This window comes from Argopecten irradians, chromosome 3, assembly GCF_041381155.1.
Source record: "Argopecten irradians isolate NY chromosome 3, Ai_NY, whole genome shotgun sequence".
Classification (NCBI taxonomy): Eukaryota; Metazoa; Mollusca; class Bivalvia; order Pectinida; family Pectinidae; genus Argopecten; species Argopecten irradians.
The window spans coordinates 39881774-39902590 of NC_091136.1; the positions used below are offsets into that span (position 1 = coordinate 39881774).

The window sequence follows — 20817 nt, forward strand, 5'->3', positions numbered from 1 at the left end:
ATATTTTTAAAAAGGTACAAGATATTATATCTATTTTTAATGCCTGTATACAAGTAATTTCAATTTTCATTTAAACACTTTATGTGGTTACTTTTTGGATTATACGATAAATGTTCATATATCATACTATTAAATCTCGGTATGATATACAAAACGGTCGACAATGAATATACTATTTTAAGGATTTAGTATAATTTTGAAAAAATGAATTTTAATCTACACTTCAACTGTAATATAGGAACATATGTCAGAAATACCATTGATGTATTTCTGCTTTTTAGTAAACGTTATGGATAAAGTTTCAAAGGCAACAATATATATTTACATATTATTTTCGGTATAAGTTCGGTACTGTAACTCCAATATCACATAACTGATAACCGTCCACATTTTATTTTTACTCAAAAACTGTGCCGTGTTTGCATCGTTATAGCAGAAGTTTGAATGAAATAAAAACACGGATTCTAGATATACTCATGCTAAATTTTGGGATTTTACTCGTAAAAAGATAGTGTTACATTATACTGTGTTTTTTTATTACACTGAAATTTACATCATATGCTATCTAAATCTCAGTCCAGACTGATCCGAACATCATTTTGATATCGCTATCAAATTGGACTGATTATCTAATCTAAAGCTAGATATATGCTGGTTTGAATTTTTGAAGTTGTGTGAATGGAATGTTTTGAAACTGAAAATATCTACATCATAAAGCTAGAATAACCATTTACTCGAAAAACTCAAATTGTAGATTTAACGTATACGTATATATGCTGTATACATGTATAGTACTTGGCTTACCGTGTGTAGCCGCGGACTACTCTGACATCACAAGACCACGTGACCACCTAGCTCATTATCTCTGAACCGTAGTCGACACTACCCGTAAATCACGACCAAAACCAACCGATAGCGCTAAAAGCTAGGCGATTCGTTGGGTGGGACTTAATTTTTCATTCATCCAAAGCAATATTATCAAAAAAAAATCCTGACGTATTATCAAAAAAAAAAATTGGCTGCACAAATCCTTTAAACATATTTGTTTCTGCACTGCACGAGAGAAAAAATAAAGTTCTAAAATTTTTCCACACCAGAAGGCCTAGATTTTACAAAAAAAAAATGCACGTGTTCATTTGCATTTATATTTAACTGACAGTTTTTAAAACAAGATTGTAATTGAACAAAGAAGCAAACTAACAATTATTCATTATCAGTTTGCTAACTTATAACCAAAAAGGTTGTTATTTATGGATATATCCGTAAGTTCTCAGTTTGCAAACTACTTCAACACTAATAGGCCTATTTTAGACACGGTCCTGCCAAAGACAAATAATATTAAACGAAGTTATGTTATTTCTTTCATTGGTAAGAATAAGTACGCAGAGATAGAATCCTAAACTGCTTAGAGTTTTTGAAATGTAAATGTAAAAGAAATTGGATGATTGTGTAAGGACCCAACGGCGCGGTTAACTGTACATTATTGTATATAACTTATTTTACCGTTTATTTAATTTTAAGAAGAAGCGACAAAATCTGATAAAGCCTGGTTGTTCCGCAGTTCTAATTAAGTGAACGTACAATATATATATATATAGAGTGCTATTTTGGATTGAAGAAGGCCCTATAGTGGCTGAATATATATTCCATAGAAATGATTTTGATTTTACTTTGAATTTATTTTGGCCTTTTATTTCGGATTATTAATATACTAGCTTTATACCGTTTTTACCTCAGTACAATATATAGTACTGTGAACAGAGATTTAGTCAAGCCATTTCATGATAAAAATAGGGGTAAGTTAATTTATACATATAGAAATCTATATAATCCCGCATTCGTGCAAAAATAGTTTTCTACAATACATGTATATACCCGAGGATCAATAACTCGTCGTGATATGCAAGACTTGTTAATTATATATCATGACTATCAATATACAAATATACATATTATGGATTCTCATAATTTCATGCAGATACCAAAAGTGAATGAAACAATTATGAACTATGGATAACCTACATCAAAGAAATTATGGACATCTATAAATATATAGCGTGTCTAACGATCAAATCCCACAGTATCTTTCTTCCTTACTTCCTTCTATTGTTCAAGATAATGTTAGATATCCATTGAGAAATATAAATGAATATAGAATCCCATATTATATAGATTATCTTCAACTTCATCTTCATTTTTACCGTCAACACTTCGTTGTTGAAACTCCCTTGACAATTCTGTCAGATCGTCAGCTTCCATCAGCATTTTCAAAAATTCTCTTAAACCGATTAACCAAATATCCTTTCTTTGGCATCAGTGATCGCAAAATTGATATTTTTCATACTCAGCTCAGGCACCAGTGTAGTGCCTTAAATTACGATCGAGTGAACCTTGCAGAAAGTCCGAGCTGTTGGTGTGGACATTTATGCGAGAACGATTATCATTTTTTCTTTGAATGTGTCCGTTATGATATCGAAAGATTTTTTTTTTCAGAAATCAAATGATTTGAATTTAAATATTCTCTTAGATTTAGACCTACTGTTATTTGATAGTCAAGAATTAACCTCAAATACTTATTCGGAACTTTTCATATGTGTTCAGCCAATTTTAAAAGGGCAGCATCGGGTTTTGAGAAATTAATATTGTACCAATTGTGTCTTGAAAAAGAATATTTACCTAATTATTTGTTTGTTACACTGTAAATGCTTTATTGAATCTATACTTTGTTGCTTGCTTTATGATATTTATCTTTTAATATATTAATTTATTTTTGTCCATCCATAATAGAATGTAATGATCTCTCTCTCCCTATCCCCCCCCCCTCTCTCTAAAAAATGTATATTTATTCATTATCTAATTTTTATATGTATTTATCGCAATTTGGAATTATGTCATTGTTGTTGGGAGAAGGCTTTGCTAAGTTATGATAACTTATGCCCAATCCTGTTGTAATTGGGTTTTTTTTGTTGTTGTTTTTTTTTTTGCAATGAAATACGTTAAACTCTAAATATTTAGCGTGGTTTTGACTGATTTCGGCTATTTCGCATTGGCGACCCCGACATACGAAGCGCGACATGCAACTTGCACGATCTGTGAAGAGCGCTAGCGACAACACGGTAATCTGAAGAGAAAAAGGTGCGACAATGCACTGCGCACTGGGAACAGCGACAATGCGCCACGCTATAAGCACACAAGTTCTAGATAGCACATGGAGAACTGTCGCTCTTCGCATGACGCACCATCGCTCTATCGCTCTTTGCTTGGTGCATTGTCGTACTTCGCTTGTTGTCGCATTGTCACTCTTCGCATATTGGGATTGCCAATGCGACGTTGCGACATGGCCGAAATCATCCTTGATATTCCTAGGTGAATATCACGTTCGTTATATACCACTCAAGACTCTGTGTGCAACGGCAAATGAGAAGGTAGTGGTCCGTTGATGTACATTTAAGCATTGAATATATATGAATGCCAACTGAAAGACGCTCATATATATGCATATATTTACATTGTGGTAACATTTTATGATGAAATCCCGAAGGATTTGACATCTATAATGAATAAATCTTTCGTTATCGTCAAGGATGGAGCAGCCATTTGAACAGCCGTTTCCGTGATTGCTGGTACGACAAGTGTGACGTCACAATGATAATGACGTCATAATAAACGCTTGCAGTTCATAGACTATATGAATGCAAATTGCGCTTGGTAATGTTACATAGTGGCACTGCAGTGAAAATGTAAATATAAAAAATATCTCCCTTTAATCAGATAAGCGTGATTCCGGGCAACAAGACAAGAACTTCCCAGAGGCATACTTGAACATTACCAAGTTGATAAAAAGTGTCTTACTGTTGACTAGTAGATTGTTGTATTGATTGTAAATTCTGGCAATATATGCAAAAATGGTGCATTTCAGTGAAGCAAGTTCACATGATTCGGTACACATCTCAGTCACCAAATAACCATGTCATTATATATGTTTACTACATATAGTGTCTATAGCATCACATAAGTATGTAAAAGGAGCGCTTGTTGGACAGGATTTGACTTTTAAAAAACCATGCAAATTGAGTCCTTTTTGACATTGTCATGCAAATAGCGATCGTAGATAAATTTAGGACTCTTTAGTGCATTTCCACAAATCTTCATGTTTTGCCCCAAATACAGAAATTTGATTTTTTTTTTTCATATTTTGCGCTCCGAAAAGTATATAATAGACGTATTTGTGACGATTAAAATGCCTTCCTATATGCCATGTTTGCATGATATAACATTAAAGGGATAACCAAGCTGAAGAAGCAAGGACATGTACCTGATCATCAGGAAGCTAATTTGATATAACAATATAATATATAACAATTTTATATAACATGAGCATTCAAGCAGACGGACTAGTCAAGAAGTTACGGAAATCAACAAACAACAATTAAGATCTAAAGTAAGCGACGGACAGGTGACAAACGTTTCAGCTCTATAGTGGAGGTCACATCACCCGGACCTGGAACGAAAATAAGTATGAGAAAAAACATCGAACTGGTGAGGATCAACAGTACTGCCAATACACCAGTCAAAGTCGACGGAGAGAGAGCTAATGAGGAAAGTATACTCATTTTGTCACTTGGGAAATGTAATGCAGGCAGGGCTGATCAGAACTCATATCATTCTGTTGATGAATAATGGAGAGTCCAAGGAGATATGCGGGAAAAAACCAAAAACCCATGTCTTTACTGAGGTATTGGCAAGGCACGGATAACAAATAAGTATATATTAAACGGAAGATCCATGTCAACACCTGCTTAGATTATCCACAACACCTAGTGGCCACAGAAGATAATAAATAAAGATATGTTGGAGTTCGCGGAACAGGAACTAGTGAGAGATTTTGAGGAAGAAGTGGTGGAACTGAATTTGACATACTATCAGAAAGCCAGAACCTAGCACTACACGCCAAGCCCTGATCTGGAACCTACAGTGAAAGAGGATATGAGGTTGGCCCTGCAGGTTCTTTGGAAACTCGTGTGTGATCTCGTTTTTTCAGTTGAATAAGCGAAGCGAGACCACCTATTGGTTTCTGACGTTGGCGCCGCAATAGATGAAGGCGAGATAGACACTGAAACAGAGTTAATTATAAATGCAGTATGGCAAGCCAACATGGCGTTTATTCAAAGAGCAATGTCGATCCTTAATTTCAATGCATATACATGTATATAAGATATTTTGATTGCGATCGTTTATGTATACGTTAGAAAATGAAAAAAAAAATAATTAAAAAAAAATAGAAAAGAAAAAAAAGAAAAAGAAGTTCAGGGGTTTATCGAACTTACACGAAATCGAAGCATTTTATTGACAGTTTACTAAAGTAATTAACATTTGTTACAACAGATTTGCACTTCGCCAAAAGTAGTCCCATTCATTAAAACAGACGAGAGAATTTGTGAGCGAGAACAAAATACTGACTAAATCTTATTCGTAACATTCCTTACACTGAACTCCCCACTAATAAAGCGTTGCTTCTGTCAAAAACTGTTGAAAAAAAAGTTATTTTGATCTTAAATTTTTGGCGGTAAGTGTAACATATACATCTATTCTGAACAAAAAGAATGTATTGACTCTGTGATATTATTTTTTTTTTTTAAGAAAACCTTGTTCTAGTCAATAATGCAACTAAATACTGATTAGACAACCATTTTTGAAAATATTGCTTTAGTTTGTCGTGTGTAGAATCAAAACTGTGAAATTCGGTAATTACAACTCAAAACTAAACTTACGTACCATCATATTACTTTTATTCCATTTCCAAAAATCTCTATTAGAAAAAGTTAGGAAATAGGAAATAGTTTACATCTCAGCAGAGAAAATCCTTACAACGTTACTCTGTGGTAAAAACCCCGATGGCTGATACAAACCCCACACCTAGATGTCTGCACTGATATAGTGAGGTTTTATAATTAATAGATTTATTTTGGGGTTTTCAAGTTTTAGTGGGTACGAATCTTAACATTACACAGTTTATGCCAGCATGCCAAAAAAGATTATCAGTAAATTAATAAAACGGAAAATGGTCGTTGATTAGGCATATTCGTAAATATCTAACTAAAATGAAACCGTCAACAGAGGTCGCGCACCCAGCACGTTCACGCACCATTGGCCACAAGGTATGCATACTGTTTAACTGGTGTTTATTTTCTGCAAAAAGTAGATAAGGATATACAACAAAGCTCTTTTGTCTAAAACAATTACATTATTCACTAAAGTCACTTCAAAATTATAAACGGTTATCATTTCCATTATTGGTCAATATCACGATTTCGTCGTCATTATGAAAGAAATCTATATTTAGCTCTCGGAAAGACCCTGTTAATTCTCTTCCGACTTTCATGTACTTTCAGTTAGTTTTAAAATTTTATACTGCATTTACAGATTCATTTTGGTCAGACACATCCAACATGCAAAATTGAAAAGTGTGTTTCATACTGACAGCTTTATATTTTGATTTGTTCTTTCGTTTTGGCTTTGCTGAAAATCGATGTTATGGTTAAATTGCTTCCTCGACAGGTACAGCCATTGTCTACTTTGAGGTAAGATGTGTATTTTAAATTAACTTTGTTATCAAAGACATCTTCAATGTAAATTTAATGATCATGATTATTAAATTCATTTATTGTAGCAACACTATCTGTCATTATGTTATTAAAGCCATCTCATGTCGAATATTAAGAAACACCAGCTACACAATGAAGCAGTTTAAAATGTTGATTTAATCGTCAGTAGTGGATATACATTATGAAATGTGACTAATAACGATAAAGTTGACAATCGATATCAGGAAATCGTCTGATTTCAGAATGGTCTAATCTCTGGGCGAATAGAGATACATATGTAATTTGTAAAACCCGTGTACACCAACGCTGTCTTTTTTCTGTAAAAAAAAAAAACATCCTCTTAACTAGTTTTTACTGTTAAACCGCTATATACCATGTGGGTATTAATCACTTTTTTATTCGACACCATTATTTATAGATTATTAACCTATATTTAGCTCTCGGAAATACCCAATTTTTCATCATTAAATGTATAATATATTTACAGAATCATTTTCATTTTTCTCAGATATAGATATGCATGTAAACTTGAATTTTGTGTATTTCATACGTGCAGCTTCATATTTTGATTTGTTATTTCGTTATTGCTTTGCTAAAAAATAGAGTTTATGGTTAACAGGTAGAGCTATTGTCTACCTTGATGTAAGATGTATATTTTTATAAAACGTTATCATTTTGTCATCAAAGACATCTTCAGTATAAGAATCATTATAATGATTATAAAAATGTCATATATTGTAGCAACAGCATTGTACAAGTCCTATTTATATCTAAGCCATCTCATATAAATACAATGTATAACGTCGCTCCTCGAATTAAGAAGCACGTACCACACACACAATGCAATATTTTACTAGCTAGTATATATTATATTCCTTCTAATTTTCTATTTTTCCATTTCTATCACCTCTTGCTTCAGTAAAATAATAGAAAAAGTAATTTTTAAGTATCTCTATAATTACCTACGTGACTGTGAAGTAATCACCAAACATCAGTCCGGCTTCATTCCCGGTGATTCAACTGTGAACCAACTTCTTTCGATATACAATAATATCACTAACTCATTAGACAAAGGAAAAGAAGTCCGGTCTGTTTTCTGTGATATAAGTAAAGCCTTTGATAGAGTGTGGCATGATGGACTATTATTTAAATTAGAATCTTATGGTTTTAAAGGGAAATTATTAGGGTGGTTTAGAAATTATCTTACTGATAGGAAGCAACGTGTTTTAACTGAAGGCATTTTCTCTACATTTAAAACTGTTAACGCTGGAGTCCCTCAGGGATCTGTCTTAGGCCCTTTTTTATTTCTATTATATATTAACGACATAACTAATATTGTTACTAGTGATTGCAAATTGTTTGCAGATGACACTTCGATTAGTGAAGTAATTGATAATAACCAAATCTATGCTGCCCATACACTTTCACAAAATCTTTCGAATATAAGTACCTGGGCTCTGAAATGGGACATAAAGTTTAACCCCACTAAAACTGAATCATTAATATTTTCAAGGAAACGAAACGTCATTCATCCCGATATATACTTTGACAATAACACGGTTCATACAGCTAGCACACATAGACATTTAGGAGTTCTACTTTCTGACGACTGTAAATGGACTCACCACATAGATTATGTATACCAGAAAGCATTTAAAAGGATAAATATTTTAAAAACATTAAAAAAAGAGTGTCACGTAAAACTCTTTTAAACATTTATAAAAGTTATATTTTACCTATTTTAGAATATGCTGATGTTTTATGGGATAACTGTACTGAACAATGTAAACTTCTGTTAGAGTCTGTCCACTTAGAAGCCGCTAGGATTATAACGGGATTGCGCAGAGGTACCTCCCATGATATACTTTATAAAGAACTAGCTTGGGAATCTCTTTCTGATCGGCGTCAAAAACACAAACTTATTCTTATGTTTAAGATACTCCGTGGATTTGCTCCACAGCATTTGATTGAAATTGTACAACCATTTTTATATCAGCCTGAAAATGAGAGATATCCACTAAGGATGACAAGATATTTTAATATTCCTATGTGAAGAACTGCAAGATACTATACTAGTTTTTTTCCAAGTACCTTTAGAGAATTTAATTCTTTCGCTTTAAACTTTGACTTATCGAATGTTAATACTGTTGCACAATTTAAAACACTCCTTTTTAACATTAATAAAATGGAACCTGATATAACAAATACCTTTATAAACAAAGGTTCTCGAATTATAAATATTACTCTGTGCCAGCTCAGAAATTCCTCTAGCAATCTAAATTCTGACCTATTTCGCGATCATTTGAGAGATTCTCCAATTTGTTCTTGTGGCCTTGGTAATGAAACAGCCGAACACTATCTTTTCATATGTCCTTTATTTAATGAACAAAGATCATCACTCAGAACCAAAATACATAACTCTAATATCCCCCACTCGCATTTTAACGCAAAAACTCTACTGAATGGCTGTGACAATTGTGATGAAGAAAAAAATACATATTTATTGCAATGCATATCAGAATATATATCTGAAACTAAAAGATTTTTTTTAGATTTTTCTACTATGATAGGTTGGGGAGATACACTAATAATAATATTCATTCATAATGTAATGTTAAATGTTAAAATATTTTGTTGATAATTGTACTATACCGGATTTGTTTGGAGATGGCTAATATAGGCTTTGCCTGTTGCCAAATCCATTTGCATATTATTTGCAATAAAATTTGTTGAAATGAAATATTCCTTCTAATTCGCAGCTTGGCAGTCCTACTTCTACGGAGTCCATTTTGAGATATGCTAAAGTTTAGGGAATTAGTTTAAACAGTATTTTATTCATATAATGATACATATAATACAGTAAATAAACACATTTCGGAATCGGAAAACAAGCTTAAAGCTTATATAAATTCCTTTCCCTGAAATATCAAGCCAGAGGAAAGTTCGGCACTGGAAACACCTTTTACAAGATATGTATAAAGAAAGTTTAAAGCAGAAAAATATTAAATTCAGAAAAATACGTGTTCATAGTAACATGTGGTGAATACAAGATAAATACATACAAAGAACATACATGTGGTGATTACAATATAAGACAATGGATTCATAGTTCTATTAAAATTTGGTATAAAGTGTTATTAATAAACAGCCAGTTTTACAACTCTGGTGAAATTACACTTCAACAAAATCGTTTACTTAATTTGATATAGGTATGTACTGCTAGAAATATTTATTCGTTTTTTTTGTATTGAATAGCTATCATCTCCCCAAAGAAGAGTTTTTTTCGGTAAGAATTATATCTAATTGATGTAGTGTATTTTGTCTAATTATAGTATAGTTAGAATTAACATGATAATAAAAAATGATGATTAGTTTCGACTAAACCACAGGTACAAAGTGGACTATCTTCTAAGTTTCTTATATATAAATGTTGTTTGAGATTACTTCATTTTAGTCTTAAACGAGTGTGAAAAATTTGATGATTTCTATCTCCTGAGTTAAAATATAAGGGGGGGGGGGTATTTATACTTTTTTTGCAAGAAGCGTTTAATTATGCCAATAGAAGGATTTTCACGAATTTCTACTGGTAATGCATTCCATAACTTAACTGAAGAATTTAAAAAAAAAGAATCTTTATAAAATTGTGTTTGCAATTTAGTAGCTGGAAATTGTCTGAATGTCTAGTATTATACATATGACCTTCTGATACCTTATTTGGAATTAGACGTGATAGATAATAATACTTGATAATTTAGTAGCACCTGTTACTATTCTTGCTGCCTCCAATTGTACATTTTCTAAATTTTGGCATATATAATTTGGTAGGTTTTCCCATACAAAATCAGAATATTCTAGAATCGGTCTTATAAATGAAAAAAAAATAGTTTGGAGAGAGTTCCTATCTACAGTATATCTTAAACTTCTTAGGACAGATATCCTTGGAGAAACCCCCCCTTTTTTTTAAATATGATCTATGTGATTTTTCCATGAACCATCTTCATTTAATACAACTCCTAAGTGTTTATGGGATTTTACATTTGATACATTAGTATTATTCAGAGTTATGGGGTCGTAGTGTCTACGTGTTGTTTTCCTAGATATTAATAATGATTCTGTTTTTTCTGGATTAAAACGTACTAACCATTGGTTTGCCCATGCATGTATCTTTAAAAGGTCATCATTAATGGTATCAACAGCAAATGTAGGATTATCAACTCTTATATACAAGGCAGTGTCATCAGCAAACAATTTAATTTTACAATTGATATCTTTCACTATATCATAAACAAGAAAGAAGAGTGGATCTAGGATTGAACCTTGAGGTACACCTGACTTAATAGTATGTGTCTCAGAAGAAGTACCGTTAATTACAACTTTTTGATGTCTATCAGATAAATAGTTTTCACACCAAGATGATAGATAATAATTTCCCAGAGATACCAGATTGTTTCAATTTAAATATTAAACCCCTATGCCAAACTCGATCGAATGCTTTGCTTATATCACAGAATACAGCTATAATTTCCTTCCCCGAATCTAAAGCCCTCCCAATTTCGAAAAGTATAGGGAATTCTAAAGTATTTAAATCTCTGCTAGTAGTAAACATATCTCTGACTTGTAAAATGTAAGACCTAAATAAGGGTTTTAAAGTTTGTGTCTTTTTCTCTCATACCTCGACGTTTTAATTGCAATTTTACAATTATAAAATCCCGTCATTTTTAAATACATGTAATTTTGAAGAAAACCGCCACTTCAAAAGAATTGTTTGCATCTTTATAGTAACGCCAGCCTAGTAACTAAGTAGTTTATGAAATAACATACAAATTAGTAGCCTTCTAATGTTCAGGGAGTATTGACATAGTAGTAGTGATTGTATTTGGCCTACAGGGGTGATTTACTTGACGTTATTCAGTTTGGTGTGCAAGTAGTTTTTGTATATCCAAGGGGAATAGCTGAAACACATTTTAGTGTTAGTTTAACATGCTAAAGTACTAAAATAATTATAGTATGCTACAACACCGAGTCAACATGCTAAAACACTAAATTCAATACGTTAAAAAAACTTATTTTAACTTGCTAAAACACAGGTAATACTGTCACTAGCACATAGGCACGGCATGAGATAAGAGACTTCGTATTCTTCAGTACTTAGCCATATCAAAAAACAAAATATAATGCATGACGCCGCATCTCCAATCAGGAGCCCCATTTAAACAGTGCAATCTAGAACGAATATATGTACCCGGCCTACCATACCTTTCGGTCGACACGATTTTCTATTGCAGCTAAGTACAATCCAAATGAAAACAATGTGTCTTTACTTCTAATTTATAGATATAAAGTCCTACTTCATTAGCCAAATCCTCACACAATCGAAATGTCAAGTCTGACACCTCTGGACAAACATGCTATTGAAGAGTTCATAGGGGAAAGTTCCAAATGCTTCACCAAGCTGTACAGTGCCAAGGAAAACGGCTTTGACGCAGGCGTATTTCACCAGAAGTGTGATAACAGAGGTCCAACATGTACGTATCCATGTGAAAACCATGCACTTCTTCAACAAAGACATGAAATTATGTAATGAGTAAAATGAAATTGACGTATTTATGATCAAAATTAAAACACATCAGTTGGGAATTTCCCATTATTTCATTATGATGGTCAAATACATTCAATTTGACAGAACATAATGCTAAAATGATTTTTACAGGGGTTACTATCACTGTCTTTAAATCCACCCCTGGAATATACCATAGTAAACTGAAGACAGTTCAGGAGAAAAAAACTGACCAATCACAGACCTGCAGAGACGTCATTTGAAAATTAAAGAGATAACGACGTCTAACTTCAAAGCAGCACAGCCAAAAATGTACCATTATTCGATTCTTTTGATTGACATCGAAGTACCAAACTACCTGTCTCATCTGGTGTCGCCCATAGAACCTTAATTCTATGACATATTCAAGGGGTGATATAACGACGGTGATAGTAATCCCTGGAGCATTGGCGTACGGTATGTAATAGCGATGGGAGTGTTTCCTATCGAGTGTAACAAATATTTCACGGACACATGAGAAAATACTGATGCATTAGTTAAAATGACTGAACATGGAATATTTTGCCATACGAGCGATAAAGTATATCAATAGAAATCTTAACATCGAATGACAGAAGTAAACATCATTAAACTGTTTCGCTATATTCTCACATATAAAACATCATGGATTTTCTTCGATCTTTATACTTTGTCTACAGTAACGGTGATCTCCGATACGGAGGGTCACGTTTACGGAGGGTACACCTCGGTCAGTTGGCAGTCGGCCTTTATCCCACAAGTGTACGACAGGGATGCGTTCCTCTTTTATCGTGACAATGGATCCGTTCAAAACATGGAAAAGTTTTCCGTCCGGAAATGTGAATCGGCTATTGCATATGACCAAACGTCAGGTCCTATTTTCGGCAGCGAACCGGATCTTGGAGTGTTTACCGGGAATGTCACTAGGACACACGACGGAACACCTCACGCTGTCAGCCTCAAGTTCAAAGGAGCTAGTTACATGATGCCTTCCTACCCGTTATTAGACCTGGAAGTGGAGGACATCGTGGTCTATAGCGTAACAGGTACTAAACTGTATTATACCCACGTTGTACGATTGTGTTAATGTTATAGTGCAGTTCTTTATTCTATAACCCATTTCTTTCAATCTCACATGTCAAGGTCGTTGCCATTTTCTTTATGCATCAGATAAATTGATACATGCCTGATTCTGGTATTGGTGATATTATTTTATTGATACACGCCATGATTCTGATATTGTTAATATTATTTAATTGTTACACGCCATGGTTGACTTATATTGTTCAGTAGTTGATAAATACCTCAGTCATTGACAATACGGTTCAGTTGGTTTATGTCATTTTAAAGAAGAGAGCTCATTTAGTCTATGCCATGCAAAAATCTTTATCAAACTCGGACGCTTTTAAGAAACATCAAAATGACAAACATCTTTAAACCAACTTATTTTGCGGGAACTTGATTTCACGACACATTCGAACGAGCCTACTGTACCTGTATTTGAATCGGTTTCGCTGCTATTTATTTTCTCAATTTCTGATGGCCCGCCCAGGCTTGAATGACGTGGGTCAAAACGTTTCTATCGTGGCTTGAAGGATATGAATAATTTACTGATGCCAAACATCATTTTGATTAATTTTGTTTTCAATTTCAATACTAGTAGTAAATTCAAATTTTACCTGTAAATAATGCACCGATTTTATATGTTTTTCACATTAATTGGAAATATATCTTAAACAAAAGTTAATAGAAGAAGTTTTTATAGCTATAGTACTAAAGTTGTGTAATGTATGTCACTTTCTTTCATTCCTACACGTGTAATACTGGCTGGTCTAGGGCTGCCTGAGGCTGTATTGCATGGCTACCCATGCAATAAAGCCTCGTGACGTCACGGCGTAAACAAAATCTCTATTTCCTCGGTAACTTTTTTATATATTTTTTTCACAAAATTGACTGGTTTTACTATAAAAGATGCAAGCAACGGAATTTGTGTTGAAAATATCACGTAATTTTTCATGTATGGAAAATTGACTTCCAGTCGTGGATTTCAAAATGGTGGGATATTATAGCTGTAAAATTGCAATAAACTTCGAGGTATGAAAGAAAAATACTCTTTCATAAGTGGATATGAAGGATAGGGATATTCTTCCCTCGGGATCACAAAATGTTGCAAAACCCTCGGCAATCCTGGGGTTTTACTACATTTTGTGACCCCCGGGTAGAATATCCCTATCCTTCATATCCACATATGAAAGAGTCTTATACTCTTGCTTGCAGATTCTCGATACAACCTCAAGGCTTTACCATGGAGAAATGAACCTTCTTTCGACAACGCGGTAAGACTGTGAAAGTTTGTGCTCTCTTTTCCAGATATTCTGCTTATATATGCATTTAGTTTTTGATGATACCTATTCATATTTGTAATATTTATTTAGTGCCTTAGAACGCTATTCGAAGACGTGGAATCCTATTGGCCCCTTAAAGATTTTGGTGTTCCTAAGGGGACTGTCCAATACGTCAACATCCTCTTTGTTGGACCGATTGGGGCCGGCAAATCAACTTTTATAAACACGGTGGATTCTGTGTTTCGTGGCTACGCAACTATGATTGCAATAGCCGGAGGCAAAGGGAAATGCATGACACACAGGGTGAGCAAAACTTCAACAAACTTTATTTTAGTACTGGAAACTGACAAATAGTGAAATATCGTTACTAGTATGTCAGTCGAAGAAAAGTATTTCAAATCGGGAGTTAATAAAAAAAAAATCTGACATGGTTATGTAAGTAGAAAAGTATTTCAAATTGTAGGTTTTATTTAAAAACTAAACATTTATATACAATGTCGATGCATATTTATATTTTTTTTTATTTTAACGACAGCATGATTAACAGTGAGAGTATATTTAGATTTCTTGAATGGTAATTTTCTCTTTTCCTTCCATGATATATACAGTTTTTGGCATCCAACATCGTCTGCTGAAACCACTAAAACAACGGTAAACACATTTATAAATGCCATAGTACTTGCTCTTATTTGTTTTATAATTTTTATTTCATTCAAGTTAAATGTGTATGGTATCTTGCTCTTGATTCAACTACATGTATTCATGAGCTGAAGTTATGATTGTTTTCCCATATATCAGTATCGCCAGTACCACCTTACGAGTTCCGACAACAGGCGCTACCTTCACTTTCGCCTATGCGATACTCGGGGTCTGGAGGATGGATTTAGTATAAATAAGGATTTTGACGCTATCCTTGAAGGCCATGTCCCCGACAAATACAATGTAAGTAAGTTGTATTACGTCATTATGTGTGAGAGTTTGAATCTATTACTGTATCGTTTTTAAATTCCACGTGTGTAAAATTCGCGATATACTGTTTGGAACTAATTCGCGGGGTTTATTTTCGCGAATTATCTGTGAAGCATTGGAAAACGCCATTCATACAACTGGATAAGACTTAACAAACCATGAATTTGATAAATATCGCGAAGTATTAACTTTCGCGAGTTTGGATGGATCCGCGAAATAGCGAAATTAAAACCTCCGCGAATATTGCACATTGCACTATTAACTCCATTTTCTATATAATTGCATCTCAATAAATGGAAATAATTCTTTTCATTTTAAGACGATATTAAGTTTAATGGTCAACATTTTCAGTTGTCCATATAAGCGTTGGATGCTTATCCTTTAATAAAGTTTTAATCGGAATATATTCTTTTTATGTTATATCTTATAGTTTCTCGTCTCGCGTCTTTGTGAGCAGAAGAATACCTCATCGACATACGAAACATTGACTGTAAGACACTACGTAACTACTAGTAAATTGTTTTTCATTGACGATACTGTAAACAATTGCTATTGACCTCTCTATAAAAGAGGGATTTCCAGAAATCTATTTTGGCTTGGTTCTGAGGTTGTTCTGTTTACACAGTTTGACTCGCTGCCACCAGCAGCAAACATGACGCCTGGGTACCGGCGGGATCCACAACTCAAAGACAAGATTCACTGCGTTGTATACGTTCTTGATGCTGAAAAATACTCACCGGAAGTGGGGATAGGCTTTACAACAGACGACGTACATAACCAGATAATAGATCTCCAAAAAAAACATGATCAACGAGGTAAGAATATAATGTTACATGGTTTATGCAAAGTGCGCTTAAGTTTTCGGTCTACACATCGGTAGATCAAATGATAATCGCGTATAATCCTTATGTTTTAATTGTAACATTAAATAGAGAGACAAAAAGACTATATAGTAGGGTTTATTAAACAAAACGAATAATTTTCTATGGCGCAATAGACCAAACGTCGACATATGCGTCTAAAACTTTTCGCACAATCGACGCTTAACCGTTTGACCTTTTCACCATTTTCACGTTTTTGCCAGTTAAACCTACCTACATTTGTATATGCATATGTTTTAAATAGGTTTTTGAGTAGTAAAAGTTATTAAAAACAAAAAACGGTCGAAAATACTAGTTATGCGAGTTAGCGGACTCGGCAATATATAACACCATTTGATTTAGGACTAGTCGTTTGTTTATATCCAAAATTAAAACATAGTTCAATATCCTTGCTGCTTGGTGATTTATTTATGTTATTTTTTTGGTGAAAGCTCCAACAGCATGGGGTTAGAAATAATACACTTTACATATAATTAGATATTTGCATAGATCAATCAATACATATTACATATATTCATTATTCTTTAAAATTTGTACTTTAAACTTGGCTAAATTTTATAAAATTTTGCACAGATTTAAAGATATTTGAACTGAAGGGCTTCGGCAAATGTAACATTTAAAGTAATAAAATAGTATATGAGAATATTCAGTTCATTTGCTTGATGATTTTTCAAATTTGTGGTATGTACATAAATTATCATTTATAAATAGTTTATTCCATCTTGCAGTTTAGTTGAATACATACATGTATTATAATAATTTGACCCTCATGTTTTTTTAATCTTGGATAGGTATTCCTCAACTAATCCTTCTGAACAAGACAGATTTTGCATGCCCATTGACCAAGAAGGACACTTCCGCTGTAAACCGAAGCGAAATCATTAAAAAGCATTGTTTACATGCCGCCGAACGCTTAGGTCTTCCGCCTTTAACGGTTCTGCCAATGAAAAACAACTTCTTCGAGACGACGGCGACTTCTGACGAAATGGCCATTTTAACTCTATATAACGTCCGACAGATGTTACGGGCGGCCGACGCGTACCTGAGAGTCAATTTCCTTGACGAATTGAGACAGGAGAGATATGAGACTTCCGTTTAGAGCGGACTGCTTTTTCTGCTTGAGGATAATCATGAATAATAACACAAGGAATTCGTTGTTGTCAACATTTGAGGATAAGAATCTCTGGCTGATTCAGAAAATGTCATGTCTGATTTCACAGTATATGAGACATATATGATAAATATCCTAACAGTAACCAATTAATCAATTACTCAGTTGAGAAAAGGAAATAACTTTCACCCCTAAAACCTAAATGGACCACTGGAAATCTAAATGGACCAGTCTAATACAGATGTTACGGGCGGCCGACGCGTACCTGAGAGTCAATTTCCTTGACGAATTGAGACAGGAGAGATATGAGACTTCCGTTTACTGGAAATCTAAATGGACCAGGTCATTGTGAAATTACAGGAAACAGCAGAGCATTAACACTTAATCTTTAGGATTAACTAAAAGTCTTTTTCACAAACATAAATGTCAAATGACAAATCAATAAACTTAAGCATGCATTTCTGGCATGTACTGTGATTTTAGCAGAGCATGATATTGTATTAAATGTTACATTGAGTATGTATTAGACAGTTATCTTGATATTTTATGTCAAAACAAGTCTCGAAAATACTCGAGAACACTTTTGTTTGCATATACTTTATGTAGATGTACTTAATAGTCTGAAGAAAAAATCAAAAATTAGCTTGCAATAATATCTTATTTGTTTTAAAAATTTCATACGGAATGGAATGGATGGTCGAGAATTAAATAAACAGGAAAAGTAACAGGCTTGATGTTTTTCCAATTAAATATGGGATTAAAAAATAGTATTGATGAATTCCGAGAAACCTCCATTATAATGATTTTTGTACAAATCTTCAATTTTTAATGAAAAAAGACGTTGAACAAGATTCCATTACGTTGATAACAAATCTAAGCCCACGCTATAGATTACACTGTTGCGAACTTATTAACAATAATTTTTCAAAACGTTTAGGATCTTGCCAAAAACAATTTGGGGTTATTACTAATCTATAGACTTATGTTACCTATCATTGACACTATTTGCCAGGTGGCGGGGTATTTATCGCCCTTTCTTTAGCAGTCACGTCTTCATTTTCACAATGTTTCATCTAATTATAGCTTTGTGACAAGACATGCTATGTTGTAAACGTTGTTATTTATGTCTTTTTGAAATATTTCTTTACAGAAAAAACAACATTTATTTCCCTAGACACATGTCAAAATTCGAAAGGTTGGGGCGTTGGGGTCAGCCTTCCAGAATATAAACAATATCACACGCAGGATGGTTCTCTCTCATCACTAACATAAGCTTCATTCATTTCGCATCATATACACCATTTATCACATAACGTTAACAAAACTGTTATTCGTTCTTTGATTCTGTCTATCTATAAAGCAAAACGAAAGGAATATAGAATTGTTTTAAATAAAGAATCACTCAGCATATAGAAGATGTGTATATTAAAGCTGGTATCATTATAACAAGAGCAAAATCTCAAATCGAAATTATGACTGACATTCAGAAGTGAAAAAAAAATGAAATGTGAATGTGTCATACACTGTATTCTATGGAAGAAAAACTTGAATCCATAATTTACAAAATGCCTTTTTATACACTATAGAAAATAGCGGAATTCTTCTGTTATAAAAATGAAAGGGTTTGGTTCATATTTAGTAACAGCATCCATGAATGAAAGGAAACCATTTGTGTATAAACCAATTGTTTGGCCCCCTAGGTGCAGGAGGGACGGATCCAATAGAGGGCTTATGCTTTTAAAAACATTATTCTTAAGGATGAATATTTGAACAGTTAACATGTACTTATGTTTTTGCCTTAACATACTGGGCATCTTTGACTCAATATGTTACGTAGTCAAAATGAAGTCTGTTATTATTATTATGAGTGATACAGTGACTCGGGCCTTTTGTTCCTAATTCTCAATCAGAGGCCAAAATATATCATGATAAATATTGCTACAATTTTATTCTATATGATGCTTTAAAATAATAATAATAAAAAAATCTTATAATCAAATAAATGCTTTATGAATCATTCGACTTGTGATTTTTATAATTAGAATGATGAATGTTGGTATATCAATATATACAACATTCATTTCATTTACGCATATTCAATTTCATTTTAAGTCTGACTTGACTTTATGATTTGCCTATTCTTTTCCATGCTTCTATAATTGATTTTTATTTGTTTTCATATTAAATCCGACTTTTTGATTGGCAATACTTTTTCTTTATACTACTAAGAAAAAAATCCGAAAATGACGAGAAAACTCGACGCTATCATGACGTCACTATAGAGACGTCGAAGTTGCGTATTTTAAAATTCAGAAAAAAGTAATCCATTGCAAAATCAATGGAATAGTACGTTTAAACGTATTCTATGTTATAATGTAGTCTGAAAAGTTAATTATAAGCATTGATGTAAATAATAATAAATTTTGTTTGCAAACTTTTGTAAGAATCCGCTATGCGGATTCACACAGTTTGCAAACAAAATTTCTTTCATTTAAGCATTGATGTCACTATTTTTTTTTTAAAATTTTATCGGGGTATGAATAAAAAAAATTGTTTGCAAACTGTGTGAATCCGCGTAGCGGATTCTCACAAAAGTTTGCAAACAATTTTTTTTCATAACCCAATAAAATTTTAAAAAAAATAGTCAAATTTTATACTCTATTTGATAAAATGAAATATGTTTAAATGTAACATTATAGTGGTTTTTCAAGGGATTTTTTTTTTCGAATCAATACGCAACGTCATTGTCTCTATTGTGACTTGTGACGTCACGATAACGTCTGGGTTTCACGCCATTCTCTCGATTTTTTTTTGCATAGTGGTATGCAAAAAAATATCATCAGAAAGCCAGATTTGGTATGAAAACAAAGAAAAATTAATTATATGATTTGGTATGAAAACAAAGAAAAATTAATTATACCTCGATGAAGTTAAAAAATACTTACATCAATGCTTAAATAAAAAAATAATAAAACAAAATTGAGGATGGCGCAATAATGTGATGATATTTTCGTGACGTCACAATAGAAACCTCGACGTTGCGTTTTGATTTGGAAATTGTGTTCTTTGGAACATTAATGGAATAGGACATTAAGATATATTTCATTTTACTATGTAGTTTGAAAAAAAATCATGTCACAGTTAGTTTCTTCCAATTTCATCGGGGTATGATAAAAGAAAATTACGCTAACATATTTATGTTATGATATCAAACATCTTGTAAAAATGTATATCAGAATACATAAATGAAACTGGAAGATTTGTAGAGTTTTTTTCTACAATGTTTGATGGATTGGTGAGGTTTCTTGTTAATATGTTCTGTTAAAAAATC

At 33.1% G+C, this 20817-nt stretch overlaps 1 protein-coding gene across 2 annotated transcripts; it reads left to right on the top strand.

Moving 5' to 3' along the window:
* Positions 1 to 6336: 6336 nt before the first annotated feature.
* Positions 6337 to 17711, top strand: LOC138318561 (interferon-induced protein 44-like). Of its 2 annotated transcripts, XM_069261030.1 has the most exons (9): positions 6337 to 6581; positions 9861 to 9891; positions 11940 to 12130; positions 12861 to 13226; positions 14458 to 14516; positions 14616 to 14828; positions 15324 to 15467; positions 16120 to 16309; positions 17167 to 17711. In XM_069261030.1, exons 3-9 carry the CDS (start codon positions 11983 to 11985, stop codon positions 17472 to 17474), a joined length of 1428 nt encoding a protein of 475 aa, XP_069117131.1. In that variant the 5' UTR covers positions 6337 to 6581; positions 9861 to 9891; positions 11940 to 11982; the 3' UTR covers positions 17475 to 17711. The 2 variants fall into 2 exon arrangements, with proteins under 2 accessions (XP_069117131.1, XP_069117130.1); XM_069261029.1 differs by lacking the exon at positions 9861 to 9891.
* Positions 17712 to 20817: the final 3106 nt, after the last annotated feature.

Excerpts from the sequence above, each read along its gene's own strand:
- LOC138318561 (XM_069261030.1), top strand. The coding sequence starts at position 11,983 with ATGTCAAGTCTGACACCTCTGGACAAACATGCTATTGAAGAGTTCATA. Across the intron at positions 15,468-16,119 it reads ATGTCCCCGACAAATACAAT|TTTGACTCGCTGCCACCAGC; the intron begins GTAAGTAAGTTG and ends CTGTTTACACAG. Across the intron at positions 16,310-17,166 it reads AAAAAAACATGATCAACGAG|GTATTCCTCAACTAATCCTT; the intron begins GTAAGAATATAA and ends AATCTTGGATAG.